The 20956-nt window shown below is 58.2% G+C and overlaps 1 protein-coding gene across 4 annotated transcripts in view; it reads right to left on the bottom strand.

Annotated features, from left to right (window-relative positions):
- The window catches only part of LOC122386903 (FERM domain-containing protein 4A-like), a 102874-nt gene that overhangs the window by 63798 nt on the left and 18120 nt on the right, over positions 1-20956 (bottom strand). For 3 of the 4 annotated variants that reach the window (XM_043376633.1, XM_043376639.1, XM_043376658.1), the window contains one exon: positions 8160-8323. In XM_043376633.1, the coding sequence (XP_043232568.1) occupies positions 8160-8323 (164 nt within the window). Of the gene's footprint in view, positions 1-8159; positions 8324-14205; positions 14869-20956 lie in introns of those variants that run through there. The other variant, XM_043376647.1, reaches the window with a different exon arrangement.

Here is a 20956-nt window from a genome sequence, read left to right as displayed (position 1 = left end):
GCGCGGTAGGCGGTGCTCGAAAATGAACGTACAAAATGTACGCAGTCTGCACGTCCCAGAACGTGTATGTGCAGCCTCAAATCCCTGAGGAAGTAGACAGGATATATACTAGTAGTAAAAGTTCCCGCGCAACTGCAGCGGGCCAACACAGCGCTGCAGTCCATATCAAGAAATGAGGTCCACTGCTTAACGGATAGACACCGGAACTGCATCAAACTATGTCAAGCTCGCAAACTTCCGTGTCGCGCAATGTCGGCGCGGAATTCCGCGGTAACTTTCCGCTCCGCTGACTGTCCGCAGTTCACTGACCACCTGCGAACTGTAAAATCAAACACCATCTATAATCCACAATCCGGTCCGCCGGCCGGTCCACAGCTGAAACTGTTTCCAATAACGGGTCCTGGCCAGACCACACGTCTGCAGTGCCCGCGATTCACATGAACGGCAGATGGTAGGCAGAACAAACTGCACCATCCTAACTGGTCCACCAAAACACCGACAAAAGAGCGTGTCCAGCACCCACTTCCCATTGCCCGCCATACGACCGCCTCCGCCGGCCCACCGACTATCTGACCATCAAAGGACCATTTCGGCGTCTTTGCCGGCCGACAGACGCGCGGCGCCGATTCTGTCTGTCCCCTCGGTGTGACAAAAGGAACCGGCGCCGGCGGCGGGCCGATCCAGGTGGCGCCACTGTCCGAGCCCGTTTTACGCCCGCTCGTAAACAGTTGTTTGGCGAATGGCAGGGGAGGGGACTGTGCGTAGCAGACGGACAAACAAAACTCACACAGGGACAGCTGGGCGGACCGGTACGTCACAATCAACTGTCACACGCCAAACGAGCAACGGCAGAAACCGAAACTGAAAACCCCGCGCGAGGCGCGAGAAAAACTGAAAGGCCGGGGGGGGGGGGCTGAAACAGTCGGGGAGCCCGGCGCCGGCAAGTCGCGAACGCCGTAAACGGCACATAAAAAGCCGATGAATTGGTGCAAGGAAACCGGACGCCGGAGCACGCGCGCGGCGCGTATCGCCGCAGCTGATATCTTCACTAAAAAGGCACAGCAGGAAGGAGCCGCCGAGAGGCCGGTGCGGCCGACGGAAGCCGACGTCCGCAGTTGGTGTCAGCCGGGACCGGGCCGGGTCGGGTCGGAGTCACGAGCGCAGAGGAGTGAGTCACTGCCGATAGAGCGGCCGGGGACAGGACGGGGACGGCACAGAGCTTCGACCGGCGTCACGTGGCTCTTAACGGACCGGAGGCACCAGAAATCGCAGCAAGACATGTGTGCGGTAATATCAGAGGGACGGCCGGCTGCATTGGAAGCAAAGTCCGATAGAAGGTTTGTTGCAAATTTGCATGCTACTATGTAGTAAACCTGGAGAGGCTCATAGCTACAGGCTAACAGCACATTTGAGAGAAACTGAAATCAAAGTTGTGACAGAACTACCTCAAGTGTCCAGATGCGTAACACAAAAACATCCACAAGCACACATTATGAGTAATTGGAAGGTCAATTTTATATTAGTTAAGTTTTCAGCTTTCCTCATCATGACCTGACATTTACCAAATCCGTAAAAAAAAATGCACTTTGGGTTAAAGTCCGTGACCGCCGCAGACTATGACAATGCCCCCAGGGCCAGACCCTAGCACGACGTAAGGAAAACGAAGATTTTTAACTGCTCGATGAGCTGACGAAGACATCGATGACGGACTTGATGGGTGTTTTTCCATGACGAACCCTGAACTACGCCACACGCGCATTCCCAGCTTAGGCGTCGCCTTCTCCAGGGACATGTGCTGACATCTGGTGGTGAGGACCAAAACTAGCGGCGTGAGAAGCGGCTCGCCACCTGGCGGCCGGTCGGGAACTATGTAGGTGGCGTGCAGGTCGCTGAGATAAGCTACGGCAGCCTCCACGGCGAGTGGGCCGCCTGTAGCACGATAGTGAACTCAACAATCAAAACAAAACTCATAGTCCAGTATCACTGTATCAGTCTTGAGTCTTATTAAGGCATATCACAGATTTGAGAAAGACGCAAGGTATATTCCTTCTCATTAGACTACGCGTGAGGTGTCTAATGTTTAGCTAGAACCCTTAGCCCTCTCCTGCCATAGGAGGCGGCGGAACGGGGAGGGCACCGTGCCCCCCTTTGATTTTGGCATTTTAACATTGGCCCTATGGGCGTTGCATGGAAAGAATGGGGCCAAAAGTCGGCAGTGCCCCCCTCCCCTAATTGAAGGTGTTCCGCCGCTACTGTCTCCTGCTAAGGAAAAAAAGCAAGAGCACGCGCGCCAGGAGTATTGCTTCGACTAAGCATCAACGTGGTTCATCTTACAAAAAAAAAACTCATCACAACTAGACATAATCTGCTATGAAACTTCCTTCCGCGATCGATAACTTCATCCATAAGCATTATGTCACCCACCTACAACGCCCGCTATCTAATCACCTCACAATCACGCCGGGTCCACATTGCCACCTGTGCGGGGGTGCCGCCCCATTGACGGGCGATAAGCGATCTTACTCCACTAGTGAGCGGCACATGTCAGTCACGTCTCGCACAGCTGCTGGGAGGGGCGGGTGCAGGGTCGGGTCGATATTCGATATACGCTGAACGGTGGATACGGCCAACATGGAGATTACTGACAGCGCAGACAGCAGAGCTGCTGGCAAAGCGGACAGCAAGAAGAACAGGGAGAGCAGACATTCCGACAAGCAAAGACAGTTGATACAACAGCCGGAAGTCATGGGACAGCACAGATAAACGAGAGCCACGGAGAGCAGATGGCTCGGTAGCAGCACAAACGGCCGACGACCACAGACTAGCAGATAACTGGGCAGCACAAGTAGACAGGCAGTAACACAGACCACGGCCGACAGACAGACACACGACAGCACAGGCGTGAAGCAGACAGCTGTCAGTTCCGACACCGGCTGAGCTTGACGGCCAATCGTGCCCAATAAATCGTGGCCTGTTTTATGCTAGCCTGTCTATAATTGCTGCCGACGTGCACTGATAATGGGACGCGGGTTCACAGGCGGAAATTGTGTGAACAACAGCTGTTGTGAGGTTAACCATGATGGAACAGTGCAGTGTCCAAACCATGATGATAATTACGATGCTTTGGCATTTAATGACGCCGATAATCGTATGTTCAGGCCACTTTAGGAATACTTTACGACGCAGCATGACCAGACCACAAGTGCCTTCCCCAATGAGCATAGCTGATGAGAAAGTAGAAAGTTTCGGGATCACAGTGGATTAAGGTGAACAAGATTACCGTCATTTATGGTCAATGAGTGACAGTTACCTCTGCCTCCCGGGTGACTCCAGGCAGTCACTTCATGCGGTCTTGCATGGTAAAATGCACGTGGGCATCATGGCGAAAAAACGTGGACGAACCATGGGATGCCTCCTAACACAGCATCCACCCGTAATCAGTGCGAAGTTCCTCCCCTATTCTACTAGCCCCACTCGAACACAACATTTGGCCGTTGATCAGCTGCCTCTCCGTGTTGGGACCTGACTGCGAGCACCTCAGCTATAAGGCAAGCACTCGGCTCGTTCAGTCACCGTCATCCAGGACGCCCTCATCCACACACCACCTCTGCGGGTCTGCTCTCTGGCCGGCATTGTGCCGTGTTTGGCCGGCCGCGCGTGCGCCGCTCGTCGCGCAGCGCCACAGCCGCGTCACGTACGTCGCACAATAACCTCGCACGCCGCTTTCGCCGTCTCCGAGCATCGGCAGCAAACGCGGCGCTCTCCGCAGTCAGCACGGCTGCGGGGGGCGTCCGGCCCACATCTCGCCGTCCGGAGCGGACGGTTGGAACGGCGCCGGACGTGCTGCAGCGTCTTGTCACAACATCTCCAAACACAGAGAGCCGCGCGGATTCCCGGCGAACGGAAGGAAGACGCGGCCATTCGTCGCGGCTTGGCTCGCCGGGTGGGCTATCGTCTGTGGCGGCCGACGGGGCCGGGCGGAGACGACAGGACGCACGGTCACTGACGCTGCGGCAAACAACTCGCTCGGAGAGCTGCCGCAGCAGATCGACAGAGGGCACCAAATGACATCCAGTCTGACATCAAATGACATCTGATGACACAAAATAACATCAGATGACACGGCGGGCGGAGTAACAACAGGTGATAGACCATCGATGCGTAGAGCGGGGGTTGCTCGACTGCAGCTGTGAGTGATCTGATGCCACTCGCTGTTCGTCTATCGTCAGCTGGTCGTCCTGCATGACCATCGCCATCGATCCTTGTCTGGCCTCTTCGGCTGCAACGTTGCAACATGTTGCCTCCACGACAGCCACCGCACGACCGATCCCAGACAAGGCTAGCGGTATCGCCGCTTGCTGTCGCACGGTCAAGCCCGGTGGAAGTTCGGAGGACCCAACATCGTGGATTCCATCACCCAAACGGATCCTCACGTCGTACTGTCTGCATACCACATATGGGCTGAGAGTTCGCCGGGTATATGTAGCTGCAGAGGTTTACGAAACGTCTGTTGCAGATGCGAGCCGACTGAACACATCGTCACCAGACGCCACGACTTCCTGTGCGGGCGTCACGCCGACGCGTCACGAGCCAGCACGTCCGCGTGTGGCCGTCACGTGCCGGCGTCACGAAGCGCGTCACGGCGTGTTGGTCGTCACGCCCCCATCGGACCCACACGGGTCGCCTGGTTCAAAGTCGACGGTAAGGCACGAAGCCAAGAGCCAGCCAGTCGCCCGTGTGCAGTAGGCAGGCTATCGCCGCTGCAGACTGAGTCGAGCCAGCCTGCCAGTCAGTGCAGACAGCGCAAACGGACGCCGACATGGAAGTTTTTGCGGCGAGAATGCACCAGCGGATGGGCTATTCCCGGCCCGACAAGCATTGTTGGCGAGTTGTTATTTGTAAGTGGTGTTGTCCCTCGCAATACAGAGGGACGCAGCGACCGAAATTTCCGGCCAAACATACGTTTCCCAACTACAGAAAGAAACCCGCTAGCGCGGTCGGGGGCCACGATGTATGCATGCGACATTACATAGAAGAACGCTGAGACTACACGTCTCCTGATGCAATATGTAAATACTGACAGGCTCCCTGCCGGGTCTTCCCACATTGGCTGCCAGGAGATGAGATAGAATACCCCCACTTGCGTCACCCGTTTACGATGGTAGATGTTTGGGAGGTTAGACACGACTACCGCTTTCCATGCTAACGAATCACTGTTGATCCTCAGAAGGAATTTATCCCATTTGTCTGTGATTGCAACACAAACCAATCGTTTCCATCTCCGCCAGAAACAAACACGAGCATCCAAGATTCATGAGTATGACACAGGGCTGTTCCAAAAACAAACACTTGTAGCACGGTGATCCCCTGATCATGCCACTCTGTCTGCTTCCATCACTAAGCTCCTTCCGCCAGTTCACGATATCCCGGTGCGCAATGACCGTCTGTTGCGCCGTGGCCGTGCCCTGTTCCGTGCAGGTTCCGTCCGTGGCAGGGGCGGCGGCTGGAGAATCCGTCTCCCTCCGCCGTCTTGTTTGGACAGCTCGTCAACGCCTCGCCGCGGGGCGCCCGGCGTAAGCCATAAACCACGTGACCGGGGTCCCGAGCGGCGTGCCTCAGCTTCCTAACGTAAACCATACACCACGTGACTACGGGGTCTCAGTGACCGTGTGTGGCGCCTTGTTTTGGTTCAAAGCTGCGGCTTACGGGCCACGGAACATTCTTGCTATTCTTCATACCGTAATTAGGCCCTCAGACTGTTGCATATCGAATACCCTACACAGTCAAAGCAGTTGAGATAACAATGGTCATCATATGCTGACGGACAACTGGTCGAAGTTCTCTCCACGCCAAGAGGGTCTCAGGTTCCACGTGAGCTGGCTACAAGACGGTATCCCTTCAGCCATTCCTCGGTCACGTCACGGTTCCCCGAGCCCGGGCCCCGGGGTCAGTATCAAGGCTAACTGGTAGTCAGCGCCTCCAATCAGGTCGTTAACGAGCCATCGGCCGCCGTAATAAGGTCCACCGCTCGGCCACCCAGCTGGTCTGTCTGCCGACACGCACACGCGTCGTCATGACAACCGTCAACACTAACGCCAACGCCGACAACGTTTCTAAAACCGCCGTCACCGCCATCACTTCCTCGACCTACAGCGTCGCCGCCGTCATCTTTTCAGTCGATGTCAAATCATGTCTCAAATTTCACTGCTGCTGCGGGCGCCCGGTACCATCAACGGCCGCCCATTAGGGTGACAGTCTGTGCCAGCGACCACCCGGGCCGTCCCTCCCCTATCCCTCCCGCACACACATGGCCCCTGCCACCAGATACGCACAAAGTTTAAACGATGGGGGATGACCCATGGAGGGGGCGGGGGTAGGTGACGGTTTTGTATTGACGCGGTCCACCATTCCCCCGCCCCCACCCGCATGGCTCCTGTGCCTGTTATGTGCTCGCAGCGGCCACGGGACAGAGTTTATGCAGGCACACGGGACTGATACCGCTGTCCAGACGCCGGCTAGCTGCTGCATGTAGACTCAGTCCAGACGGCCGTTGGTTTTGAACGATATCGAACTTCGGACTGGATGTATTGTGATAACAGCGAGGGGATCGGACAGCTTTTATGCTGCGCAGGTCGCGGTCCCATCCTATCATACAACATGATGCCGCCCTGCTGCTCTGCTCTGTTCTGGACTTTGAGCCGGGGGTTCTGCTTCCAGTCCAACAGAATAAACCGTCAAACTGGTGAAGTTTGATTAAATAATGGCTAATCCACAACAAAGGAGCCAAATTTACGAAATTACTCGCTGGATATAAAACAGCAAATGGATCGTCAATGTCAGGATAAAACCTAAATAAAACGATACCCAACTCATCTCAATAAAAGTGAAACACATCTCCATAAAACAGTCGTCAAACGTCTCTCTTTGGCCAACCATCAGAACCACACCACTGTCATTGCACGGACACTATAGCTTTGGCTGCAGCGGCTTTGGCTGCGGCGGGCCCGTATTTGGGGGCGGTTGCCGACAGCCGCCGCCAGCCCCCGCTCCAGCGGCGCGCAGCGATGACCCTCCTCCCCGGCTGAGTCAGTCGGCCGTTTTCAGTAGCGGCCGGCACTGATACGGCCGTATCGGCGAGTTTATCACCTCCGTGACGCCCCGTGCCAGTAATGATTTCAGTCCGGCGACCGTATCGCCCGAGTCGAACGATAAAATCACGGCGCCGCGCCGATCAATGCGCTCCGGCACACACAGACACCGGGAAAACGGGACGACGCGTCAGATTGTCACGGCTGCGGAATAAATAGGGCGATGAGGGCTTATAGCGCGTAGATCAAAACACCGCGCACGGAGATTTTATGACGGTACAAGTATGTATGCAAACAGAGCACTCGACTTCTCATAACCAGCACGACACTTTTGTCGCTCCATCGCGCCTCAATTCCTGAAGGGCATTACATTCCCGTGATACATCATCCTTTTCCATGGCCATTGATGCCTTGAACGCCACGTGAGAATGCGATTATGCGCCGCCGCATTGTGCGATCAGCAGGGGTTTCAATGGGGACCCGGGACGGGGTTCTCAATACGCCGAAGGTCACCCACATTCACGAGCCCACGCTCCCAAACCGCATGCGTCACAAGATTTGGGCGGCCCGTTCCGCTCGCTCCATCGCCGTGCTTTGCACACGGGCACGGTGAAAAATATGCGTCAATCACAACGGTGCACGTTGCACAAACTGCCAGCAACCAAAGCCTACCTCGTAACACCCGTCACCGTAACACAAACGGTAAATAAGCCGGCAGCCGGCATTCCTTCACACCATGACAGTTTTTGCCAGCACCAGTCCAGGCATTCGTAGCACTTTTCAACAACTGGTGCTCTACATAACGTGGATATTCTGAGTCACTTTCCTAGCACTAACGGAACACGGCAGTATGTCATCATCGTGGCTTATACCTCGGCACAAAAAAAAAGATGTCATTGCACGATCATTTTGCACCAACAAATGGTCGCTACTCGCCTCACACCAGCTACAACACAAGGGCTCAACCCTCGTACCTCTCCCACGGTCACATAGTAACCGCGGGTTGCTTGAAATAGACAAACATTATTCGTTAGATACCCACTACTCTCTACCCCTGCACTGGGTACTCACTTGTCTCCACGGTAGGCCAGGCCGAAGTAGCGGCGCTCCTTCAGCGAGCAGTGCGAGGCCACGATCTCGGCCAGCTCTGAGGTCAGCAGACGCAGCTGGATGGTGACGTCTAACCGCCGCTCGTCCGGCAACACCACCACGCAGCGACGGCCCGACGGGGTCACCTGTGGGCACAGGGAGGGTCAGGTCAGGTCAGAACGCAGCGCCGACCCGACGGGGTCACCTGCGGGCACAGGGAGGGTCAGGTCAGAACGCAGCGCCGGAGTCATCAAAGACGGCCAAAGAGACGGGTTTGATCAGGTAAGGTCAGATTAGTGCGCTGCGTAGATCAGGGGAGTGACCTGGGATAAAGGGTTGATCAGTCTCGCCAAAAAGAGATTTGTCTTAGTTACGATGAAAGATTATGGAATAGATAGCGTCAGTTCATCTTCAATTTTCAAGAAACACCGTCAGCAAAACGTGTAAACTATGAATCATAACAAATTCATATGAAACGACAATGTAAACACTCGCTCCACTTATCGTGGAGCACCAACCAGATCGAACCAGTCTACTTGAAATCATTCCCATCCAGCTGGGATATCCAGCCAACGCCAGCGGCTGAAAACTGGGCCTTACCCAGACCCTGTGCCCGGTATAAACTGTGAACACTCGCCCCGTGCCGTCTGATACCGCGGCGGGGGTGGCGCGATGTCAGCAGGGGACATGGAACAGGCCCCCGCGCACTGACAGGCCGCGATGGTAGGTATACACTCTGTTACAGAGAATGAAGCAGCAGGGGGACGCGTTACTCGGAATTGGTGAGGTGATACGACAGAGTGCGGCAATGACGATATGGAGTTGAACGTGTGGAAAGCCTTTCCAAGCATAAGCTTATGGGACAGGAATTGGGTAGTTGGTATTATGCTACCACCCTCACATTGCCAATCTACCCAACCCCACTGGGCGTACGACAGTTCCTTCTGGGAAATACATGTTAGTCTAATCACGACCGCAATTTTCTATATCGAGCGTGAGAGAATGACATTAGCATATGTATAAATCAGCAGCTAGTGCTGCGGCCAGAACGTGTCACACGGGGTGGTGCACCTCAAATAGCCAGCCTGCGAACGGGAGAGAGCAGGGCAGTGCAGACTTTCCACGGGTTTTATAACGACTTCCGCGGCTGATAGCTCCCATCAACACCCCATGGTGTCGTGAATAATGGGCCAGTATCACGATCAGCCAGCCATTCCATTGTCTCCGAAACTCCTCCAAAGGGCACCGGAGGGTCAGATGTCATCTCCACAAACGGCTGCGCTGGGACGTAGCCTCGACCCAGAAATGTTCAATGATCATCTCAGCTCGAAACTGTCTCCTCACAAATGATTACGAAGCGCTTCTCGCGACATCTGTGGTATGAGAGCATCATCAGCCTTCAGCTAGACACCAATTTGAGCCCTCGGGTGACACCTAGCTGCCTCTCGACCCTGGCCCTCCAGCCCTGGCCCGGCCCTGTATCCCACAAACCCGAACCAGGCCGTCGGGGCTCCATGGGACACAGCACCATCTGGTGACCGCGCGGTTACCGCTGGGTCACGCCCGGTGACCCCTGCACGGCGGCAGAGGGCCTACTAACCGCCGCTGACCCGGCCGGAACGTCGGGTCACGGCCCTAAAACGGTAGCAAAGTGTCGGGAGGCGCGGCGCGGCGGTGAGCCGGCCGTGCTGGGCGCCGGGGTCGGTGGCGGTGACCGCCGGGTGTCACTCGCTGACCCCAGTCAGATGACCCCCGACCGCCCGGCTGCCGGCCGGCCCAGTCAAACAGCCGACCCGGCCGGCCCGGTTTTTACCGAGCTCGGAAGTGGCATTAAAACCGCGGCCCGTTAGCCTTCAAGTTATGATACGCGCTTCCTGAGAAACGCCTGCCGCGCTGCACCGAGGATAGTACAATTAACACGGCGTGTGAGCTCATAGAGCACAGCCTTCCGCCCCCCGTCTTCCCAAGCACACGACCTCAGCAAACGAGGCGGATATCGTGCATAAATCACACACCATTTCCTCTTTATAGTGTGCATTGTTTAGCTCACACACTTTCACAACAAGACGATCACCGAAAAATGCAATGATAGCTCTAAAACTGCCGAAGCAGGTTACCAAAGTGGCGTACCACGAAAACAAAGCACATTTAGATCACTGGAATCACGAGAATCTCTTCCGGCTATATTTCGTGAAAAGTTCGAGACATGACAAATGGAAAGGCTTGGGCAAAAAATGACAAACATGGCCGATTACATGCCTACATCATGTAATGCCATTGTTACATGGTATAGACGTATTTTATCAAGGACAGATCAGTATTTATTGCAGAAACGCAGCCATCTTTACAAGTGAGACATTGTTCAGCAACGCAATATCTATGTAGATTGTGGTCTTGCTTTTTCGACAAGCATCCCTTCAACAAAAGAATGCAGAAACGAGAATGGTAATGCTCATGAAACGTTTCCGGAAAGGGGGTGGCACCCTTCCTCTCGGCCGGCGAGGAATACCTAAACCCTGCCGTAAGAACGAGGCCATGGATGATTGGTGTTGCCATTCGGACGGCCTAATCGCTATAGTGACCAGTAGCGGACTGGCAGGCTCGTTCAACCACAGAAACAGCATAGTGCTAACAGCCGTTAGAGGAAACATATGCCTCACATTTTTGTACGCGATACGAGTGTCTGCATAAGAGGGCAAAAGTAACACTGAATTCACGCTGATCCGTTATGAAGAGGGTAAATTTGAATGCACGCCGTTGACATTGCTTTCCACAACGATCATTCACCAAGATAGGTTATCGTGCTCAAACAAACAAGCGTATTTACCCAGACAGGCATTCAAAATTATCGTCTAGGCTGGCAGCATCAAAGGTAAACGGTTATGCCACTAGCCGCTGCTAGCCCATCCGTATATCCAAATAATATTGCAGCGACGGCGTCCAGTCTGAGGGTAGTTCCGTCAACCAGCAGTCACCCAGTATCGGCGTCCACGGGCATTCAAATCAAGTGTTTGTTTTAAATGTAGGAGTGGCCAGACGCTGGCCACTGCAACTGGGTAGTAAGTGACCCGACTGATAAGATAGCTTCTCTTTCTGTTCGACCATTATTTCTGTCCACCTACTGCGCTTTCAGAGACAAGATAGTCAGTTTGGACCGGGCCGTGAACAGCCCGCCCCTCCCTCTCCCAGCAAAACACACCTCACCGCTCACACAAACCCGCACCAACCCCTGACCCGTGATCATCCATCCTGTCTATCGGCTCCGTCATCCGTCCCGCCCTCCCACTCATCTCGTCAAAACGGCCCGGCCACCTATCAGCGGTCCATCTGGGACCGTCTCCGTACCTGTCCCCCCCCCCCCTCCCGGTGGGCAGAGCGGTGCGATACCGGACCACTCTCTCCTCGGTCTGTCAGTAGGTAGCTGTCACCGCCGTCTGACCACTGAAACCGCTGCACCGGGCGGCCCGCCGCGACCAGGGAGGTCCAGACTCCAGAGGAATGCAGTGAGAGTGCAGTCAGTTAAGGAGAGAGGCGGCTTGGCTACCTGACTGCCGTGGCCGCTGCCGTGACTATCCCCTACCCCCGCCGCCGGCGATGGCGACTCAAATCGAGCGGAAGTCTCGCGAATGGTCAGCGGTTAACGACAGGGGCAGGAGCGGCGGTGGTGGAGGAACACAGCCGGTCAGCTCCTTTCCCACGCGGTGCGAGCGGCCGCGCTCCTTGCGTAACCGCAGCGCGCCGCGGCGGCGCGGCGGACAGCGCGGTCGCCGGGTCGCGGTGGCGGGTCGCCGGGTCGGCCGGCCGGCGCGCTGAGGCGCTCCCCGTGCGCGCCGCTCGGGTGTTGGTCTGTGAAAGTCGGCACCGGGGCCGGCCCGCCGCCGCCCGCCCCGGCGGCCGCCGGTGACCCTGGCCGGCCGATGGGCCGAGGAGAAACCTGCGTGTCGCGGTGTCGGGGTGTCGGCCCGAGAAACGCTCGCTAGCTCGCCTTCCGGCGTAGAGCGGGAGGGACCAGCGGGCGGCAGCGGCACAGGTGCTTTGTGGACCCGGGAAGCAGCAGCAGCGGAAATGACAGTCTGTCGTGCCGGGCCAGCTCAGCAGGTCCGATGAGCCGACTCGCGCACTGCTAAGTTCGGGTGGACTGGCCCAGTTGAGTGGCGAGCCGGACTGGTCCAATCAACCGGCATTTCAAACACAGCCTCCCAGATCGGGCCTCTCGCTCAGCGCATAAATCCACTACGAGTGAGCACAAACGTGATGAAATATGCATCACTATTCAGGGCCCCACGGCTTATCCTGATAGGGGATACACCACACAATAAACTAGCGTCAGCTGCTGGCCTGGCCTGGCCAGAGCCGCCCCCCGATGATGCAGAGCCAGGGGATGCACCGCTCAATGCTGCAGCCCCGCCCCGACTGTCGCATTGTCCTCGCTCGAAATCTGCCGGTCTCACGTAAGCGTCACAGCTCATGTCAGTCACCGGAAGGGCGGACTGCCACGCCCGCTGCCGGCACGGCACTGCCGGCGACCCGCGCAACAGGGATGCACCATGTGACCTGCAACTGATGCTGCAACGACCAGCTCGAGGAAATGGCATTACGATGGCACTGCAGGGTACGGTCAGCTCATCCCCGATATTTCAGATGAATCCGAAACACATTAGAGTTATGAGTTGCTCCCTGCAGCGTCTAAAATTCACCATAAGTCGATCCGACAAATCCCCAAAGTTCAAAGAAAACGGATGCAACTTACACAGAGCCAACTTTGACATTAAAAGGTTCATGCACTTCATAAATCAGACTTTGATCTGTATGACAGTTTCTGAGTAACAAGTCCAAAGACCAGCCCATCCCGATTTCCGTGAACCACATCTGACACCCGACATCGGCGCTCCCGTTTCACCGCAAATGAACAGGACATCTCAAACGACCACCCAGAGTAGCGCGGGACATTCGTCTCTCTCAGCTGGTGGGCGGCTGTCACAGCGCTTCAGCGTCACTTATCAGGGTAACGACAGCGCTCCGGACAGCTCCGGACAGCTTTCCGGACTCCGGGGAGAGGTCGGATGGACAGACCATCGCGCCGCTGTCGTCGTCGATCGTCGAAACCGACGTTAGGCTGACAGGACACGTCGTCGTCAACGACGAAACCGAGTCAAACTCGGCGTCGAGTTGCAGAGAGTCCGTGGAACAGGATAGAGTTGAAATGAAATTAGATGGAACTGAAATGGGTAGCGATAGCTGAGCTTGTTTGATCTGAGCTCGTGTTTAATTTATGATGCATTGAGGACTGGAGGACACACAAACTACAAAAAGATTTATTGTCATAGCAAAAGGTTCGCGATTACGAAATCCAGAGGCAGGATTTAGCTCGTGTGAGCCAGAGCTTTATGAAAGTTCCCTCAACGAAAGTTAATCGTGCAGTAATAGAAGCTGGACAAAAGCAGGTAAGAGTCAATGCCACTCATATCCGCTATCGAGTCATCGACGACGGGGATTCCCATGGGAACGGAAGGGAGCTGAAAGACGTGCGACGTTCAGACGACATCGTCTGTCGCCGGTCACTGCGAACGATGAGCCGCATCGTGAGCGACGGTTTCCGCGCCGCCGATGACGGAGAGACCGACCGTCATCGGCGATGATGTCTGGATGACGCGGTCGCGATGGACAGTCGCCCGTCAGCGGATTGTGAGCGCCTCTGTCATCCTCAGAGGCGCCCATGCTGAGGGGACGGCGAGCTAACTATGCAGCGCCAGCATAGTTGGCCCGATAGGTGGTTAGTGGTACGCGTTGATTAGGACCACCCAGGCGCGGACAGCCGTCAACATTATAGATCGATCAATGGAGCAATGCGGGCCCGCTGAAGGTAATTAAATAATAAATGTTGACAGTGGCCAATTGGCTAATGGGGATGTCGAGTTTGATCAAGCGACATGCAGGACAACACGTCGACCAGCAGGGATTTTGCAGGACGACCAATAGCAAGTGCAACGCAGTAGCACGCAATATTTATTGGATGTTGCATACGTACCAGCTGAGTCTGAGAGCGCGACTTGGAAGGCACCTCCTGAAATCCGGCCAGTGGTGGCGCTGGCGGGGGCCGCTTTTTAATCTTCATCGGTATCACTTGGGGAGTCACTCTGATGCACTCAACACTGTCTGCAGGTTACCCAGACCTTCCACACGCGGCTACATGGCCGCTAACAAACTCGCCCACTGGAGCCACCTGTCTGCCTCGCACGAGTACAACCGGCAGCCAACTGCGCCGATAACCACTCTATCACGACGATCTGCGCGCGCACCAAGAGACGCGGCGGATTAGCACAATACGCGCGTGCGTGTCTGACCGCCACTGCGCACACACTGCACGCACACAGCTCGGCTCTGCGCGCTCACACAGCGGCACCGTTCACGCTGCTGCACCCGAACTGCACGAAATTCAAACCACGCCGCCGGTCCGTCCGCGAGCCAGGGTGAAGGACCTGCTGCTCACTCGGCGTCGCTCACGAATCTGGCGCCCCAGCGAGGCGCTCCGGTCCACCGATCGGCCCGCCAGGAGAGAGTTACGGCCGCCGCCGCCCCGGACGGTCACCAGCGGTACACTGCGCCGCGCTGCGCAGCGCCGCCGCCGGCCGAGCGATGACGAGCGGCGTCACTCCGCCCCGCTGCCGCCACCGCGACCGCCGGTCACCGGCCGGGGGGAGAGAGGTGGCGGCCGAGAGACGCTCCACGTCCGGCGGCGGAGGCGCGTGCCAACAGACACCTCACTCGGCTCACCTGACTCACCGCCGGCTCACCTGACTCACCGCCGGCTCACCTGCCGCGGCGTCACCCGAGTTCACCTCTGGCCGGCGGCTAGGTCTGGAATCACTCGCGCGTGCGGCGCGTCCCCTCCAAACGGCCGACCTTTCCTTGAACTTGGGCGGTACAAAAACTCCGACCGGAGGGACCGGAGGCTGAGAACAGCGGCCCAGAGAAGGGTTTGAAAATCTCGCCTCCTGGCGAGAGAACTGGCTTGAACACAGAGCGCCTCGCAGGTGTATGGCTGTTCTCTCCTACCAAGCACGCAGTAGCGACCTCACAACCCCCGCAGCCGCTCCGCACTGCCCTCTCAGAGCCACTGTCACCGGGACACTGGAGAGTGGAGTCCGCTCGGGCCCGCTCTGATGCAACGCCCGGCAACGCGACACGGGGCCTCGTCTGCCCGAGAAGCCGGGCGGAATCCGGCCGGGCATGAATTGACCGACCTTGGTGCCGGCTTCAAACCGGCGGGCGGCGCGCGCCCCGTGCCGGCACCGGTGCAAAGTGCACGATCACAGACCGGCCGGAGCGGAGCGGCCGCCAAGAATACGCGGCTACGTGGAGACAATCAGGGATCTGGATGGAGACTGGATCAAACAGATAGATGGCATAGGCACATGGATTTAATGAAGCCAATGTTCTGTTATGTATTTTTTTCCTGTCCTAGAGGAAAGACGACGAGCTAACTCTCAATCCGAGACGTTGCGTAGGTACTAAAAACAAGTTACGCAACGTAAAGAAGAGCAAACGTGCAGCTTGTCCAGTGGCGATGATCTGAAACACTGATGATCCGGGTCCCGGGATTCGCGTTCCGGTCAACCTTGTCCACAGTCACCAAACGCTGACCACCGTACGGTCTTGGTCAGTGCAGATACCGTCCCCGTCTCCTGCTTGCCCAGCGCACCCTTCGTTCCGGCCAGTGCAGTGACCAGCACCTTCCACCGCCCCTGCGCCCCGTCCGGCGCCGTCCTCGGAGCCTCTGTCCACCGAGCCGTGTCCACTCAGTCCGGCGGGGCGGCTGTCCGGTCCGTCCGGCGCCGGCCGCCGGACACGACCACCTTTCAAACCGCCCAACGGTCGCCGGCCCGCCGCCGCCGCCGCCCGGCCAGGTAAGGAGGGAAGGGGGGGGGGGAACTTCCGCGGCCGCCGCCCCGTCAGACACTGAAGAAGGTCTAATTAGCCGGGCCATTTGGGGCCGGGGGTGGATGGGGACAGGGCGGAGTCCCGGTCCAGGATTACGGCGAGGGCCGGGCTCGGGGTGCCCGCTGCCCCTCCCCACTATCAGCGGTCCGCAGGTGCGCGGCGCCAGGCCCGCGGGAGGGGGGAGGCACTGAGGGATTGCGGTTTTCCGTCAGCCGCTGTGGTTTAGGGAGGTATAAATGAATTTCGGTGAGCCGCAGGGGGTACGGATGGGTGCGCTTTGGAAGGGTGAAAGGGGGAGTCACGCATCACTAAACAACAGGGCACGCGATGAGCGAATCCAGCTGTTTTATATGCGCTATCCAAACTTCATTTGCGTTGCCAAGGTCAGTGCGGGAATTTGAAAGCCAACACTCGTACAAACATTCCCAACCGGCGTCCAGTCACAGTCAACAGCTACGCCCGGAATTCCTTCTTCTTCTTCTCTGCGCGGTCGCGGACCGCGCCTAGGGCGCGGCCGGCGGGGGCGGGTCGGTGGCGACCTGCACCCGCCCCACTCTTCTCAAGAAGTTGATGACATGTTCGGCCGGCCCCGAGAACACTTCCTCCAGGGTAGGACAGTGCCCCCAGAAGCCGGCCCGGAATTCCTCCTTGACCTTCCTGCTGATTAAACGCACGCCGTATCGTACTCGCAGCGGGAGTGGTTAGCCTTGTCAGTTGGGCTAGTCCGCAACCCGTACACAGCCCGGCCCGCTGCTGACTCGCCTCGTCTGGGGCCGCGGGTGGGCGGGCGGTCCCCGCACCCCGACACACCCGAAGACGTCCCGCTGAGACCGCCGTGCGGTGGACAGTGGACGGCGCTGTGGTGGGCCCGCACACCGGGGAGGGTTCCTCAGGGCAGGACGACGTAAGGAGAGGTGAGAACAGCGCCGTCAGACACCTGCCGCGCCGGCCACACGTGGCGGGCGGCAACACTCTCCACGACAGCCAGCTGTCATGAGCCCTGCCCGGGGAGAACAGCATCGGTTACAGGCATCCTGTTCGCCACCAAACGCCAGACATCGACCAGGGATGGCCCCGGGGAGAGACCCATCCCAGAGACAACTTCGATAACGGAGACAACGAAGACAATCAAGAGAGAGCCTGTGAGTCACACACCAGTCGCCAAATGTCCAGTGAAGTGCTCACTGTTCAGTGGCGCAGATGCTCCCCTCTCGGTATGTCCTCTCCAATCCCATCTGACGCAGCGATTTCACTTTGCTCGGCTCGGATTTCCTCGGCCTATGTCAACTCGTCTCTCCAATTCCGTCCGCTCCAGTGGCTCCGTCCGTCCGCTGGCCGCCGCATTACCGGCTGCCCAGCGCAGGCGTCCGTCCAATCCGCCGGCGCGTCGGCTGCACTCCGGCCCGCCTGGTTTATACGCTGCACGGCCGCCGCCGGCAGTAGCTCGAACTGATCCGAACCCTTACGGCGTCCACTCCAGTTCACGCACTGCTGGCTAGGTCAGTGGCAGCTGGCGGCCGACATAGATCATCACGGCGGCCGCCGCCGACCACCGTTATTAAGTCGTTTATCCAGCGGCCCAGCTGTCCCAGGCAATGAATGTAACGAATAACGATACCGGCCGACATCCGCGCACGGACCACAATGGCCATAGACGGTCACGCACGCGACTGCAGGGGACAGGGAGAGAGAGCGACAGGGGCGATAACACCTCGAAACAACAACACGGCACCCGCGCACGCGCCCAGCACACTCGGCAAGGACAAAGGACATCGAAAACAAAGAGGGGTGGGTGACAATGTCCGCGGTGGTGAGCCGTCGGTTGGAACGAGTCCCTGTCAAACGGTCGGCGACTGTCCAGTGTCCAGGGGCAGGGAGGTCCTTGTCCGCAGTGGTCTTGCGGCGACTACGGTCCTTCTCCAGGCTATCGCTGGCGTTCTTCGGGTTCTGCGGAGCGACAGTCTTGTTCTAAGCTGTGGTGGTCTCGTTCCGGGTTCCTGCTCCGGGCTGTGACTGTCCTGCCCCGAGGCCCTGGTCCGGGATGTCCTGCTTGGGGGTCTGCGGTGGCCCAGCTCTGTCACCGCAAAAGTGATGGACGTGGGACGTGGGGAGCAGTCGCGTGGGAGACTCAATTCCTGTAGCGACAAAGGCTGTCATGACGCCCTATAGTTTCCAGAAGTTATATACTGCTGGCAGCCAAAATAAATGGGCAGCAATTTCATGCCACAACCTCTTGGACGATTTCAGTAAAACAAACGACCGCTGGAGAAAGACACGTCTCCATACTCCCGTGGTTCGTGGGGGCGAGAGAGCTCTTTGACCTTCGGCGTGACTGTTGGGAAGCCTTCCATCAACTGTAATGACCGTGAGCCAGACTTGATGGAATGTCCGTGATGTGGGCAGCACACAGCATCACGACGGCCATCTCAGGATCCAGACCATCTCCCACCGGCCATTCACCGCCGTTCTCAGCGTCCCAAAACGTGACAGTCGCTCCGATCGCATGGTCACGCACAGCAGGCGACTCTGAGCGCCAAGAACCCACGCATAGTGCCAGTCACAACACTGCGTGTCCACAAAAGTAGAAGGGTTGAACTGTCTTGACGCTGACGCCGCTTTACCCTCGACCCTGACACTAACTATGCAGAACCGGTCGTTCCGAACCAGGCCCCATCTCTCGGTACTGCGATGCTCTCCCTTGCGATCCTCCCACCACCTGAAGCCCCTGACCTTGGACGCCCAGTAGCGGACAGATGTACGGACGGATGAACAGGCATGGCAGAACATTGCCAGAGCCGCAACATTGGAAGCCATCGTACACGGACAATCAAAACCACGACACATGCCTGGCCCTGCCCACAATCCGACAGCATCATCATGCTTTCTTCAATCAACTCAGCCCACCTGGCTCCCCAGCTCTGAGAAGGCAAACACCTCGTTGATGAGCCGTCAACCGCCGCCATGTACCGGGAGTGGCAGCACGCGACACCCCCGTCCTGCCGTGCTCCCCGGCCGGTACTCAGTGGTCTCCGGGCAGACACCAGTCGAGGCAGACGGCGGCAGGCACGCGATCACGACAGACACGAGCCGGTCGGGGCCAGGTGGTGGGCGGCGGTGCCTGCCGGGGCTGGGGGCAGCTCCCAGTTCCACTCGATACTTGGGCCACAGCGTGACTCACAGGGCGGCGGCACGACAGAGCGCTGAGCCAGACGGCGGCGCAGTCGGAGCCCAGGTGGAGGCTGGCGGGACGGTGACGGGACCCAGGGGAGACAGGGCGGAGGAACTGGGGCGGCGCAGGCGGCGTGACTAGCGAGATGTTCCCTCTGGGAGACGAGGCAATGGTGATTTAGCTACGAAAGTGTGGATAGTGGGGACATAAAAGCAAATTCACGAGGACAGCAAAACTCCTAGTTTAAATGTGGTTCCATACTAGCACTTAAGCGAAGAAATTTCGCTCCTGTTTCAAATTCAAGCTCCTTGACATCAGCGTTGCAACACAAAAACCAGAGGAAGCCCCGACATCCGGGATCCCGCGCGGTAGAGTGTAGGGGCTGTTCCACCGTCGTTGATGCCTGCCGCTGTCGCTCAGCTCTCTCAGGGTGACTGGCATGGCGCCTCGCTCAGCAGCACCAGACAGCGCGGCAGGCGCCGACGTTCCGCCAGGAGCGTTCACTCGTGTCAGGGCGCAGGGCCCGCCGGGCCGACGGGGAGCGTTCACTCGTGTCAGGGTGCAGGGTCCGCCGAGCCGACGGGGAGCGTTCACTCGTGTCAGGGTGCAGGGTCCGCCGAGCCGACGGGGAGCGTTCACCCGTGTTTGGGTGCAGGGCCCGCCGGGCCGACGGGGAGCGTTTACTCGTGTCAGGGTGCAGGGCCCGCCGAGCCGACGGGGAGCGTTCACCCGTGTCTGGGTGCAGGGCCCGCCGGGCCGACGGGGAGCGTTTACTCGTGTCAGGGTGCAGGGCCCGCCGAGCCGACGGGGAGCGTTCACCCGTGTCAGGGTGCAGGGCGCGCCGGGCCGACGGCGGCTAACGTGCCAGCCGGCCGGCATTGTGCGCCGGCGCCACGCCCGCCCACAAACGGGCCGCTCGCAAACAATGGCCACAACATGAGCGAGCGCCGAGCATTGGCCACGCCGGCGGCAGCGTTCGGCAATCAGCGCACGTCGGACGGGCCCGTTACGGCCGCGGAGGCCCATTCACATCGGCAGGTGCCAACAAAAATCGCCTCATTTGTGTGGGGAGGGCTGTTGACAGCTGCCTGCACGCCCCACCAAAGCAAATCCCACCACCACACACCGCAAACTCTATTCCGGCTGCAAATAGTCCCATCACACCGTGGCGCAACTGCCTCTCTCTTGGAGCCGGCCGCATTTCACCCCGATCGTGACCAATATAGCCGAACAACAGCCATTTCCCGGCCATCACGCACATTCTGCGAGCACGTCCGGCGATTTCGCCACGCATTTCGCCATCGCTGGCCGAGCCCCAGTAGCCGCGGGCGGCACCGCGCGAGCGCCACGGTCAAGGTGACCGGTCGGCGCGCTGCCAGGGACGCGCTGCGCCATACAGCGGTACCGTGCCCACTCGAGTGTGGGGATCAAGCACCGCTCCCCAGAAAAGCCTCCGCTCAGCCTGTGCTCAGTCTGTGAGCGGATGGTATGCCGCGGCAGTCGCTGTCCAGCCGGCGGCTACCACTGCCACACACAGCACTCGTAACCCGCTTTCCCGGGCCGCAGCGCGGCGACCGAATTCCGCTGAGAGACAATGTTTGATGTTTGCTGGCCGCTGGCAGACAGCGCGCAGCATCATAAAATCTGATGAGTTCTGGGTGATTTGCTC

The sequence above is a fragment of the Amphibalanus amphitrite genome, unplaced genomic scaffold (genome assembly GCF_019059575.1).
Source record: "Amphibalanus amphitrite isolate SeventyFive unplaced genomic scaffold, NRLGWU_Aamphi_draft 000016F_arrow, whole genome shotgun sequence".
Taxonomy (NCBI): domain Eukaryota; kingdom Metazoa; phylum Arthropoda; class Thecostraca; order Balanomorpha; family Balanidae; genus Amphibalanus; species Amphibalanus amphitrite.
The sequence above is the reverse complement of the archived record's forward strand: the minus strand, read 5'-3'. Positions and strand labels throughout refer to the sequence as shown.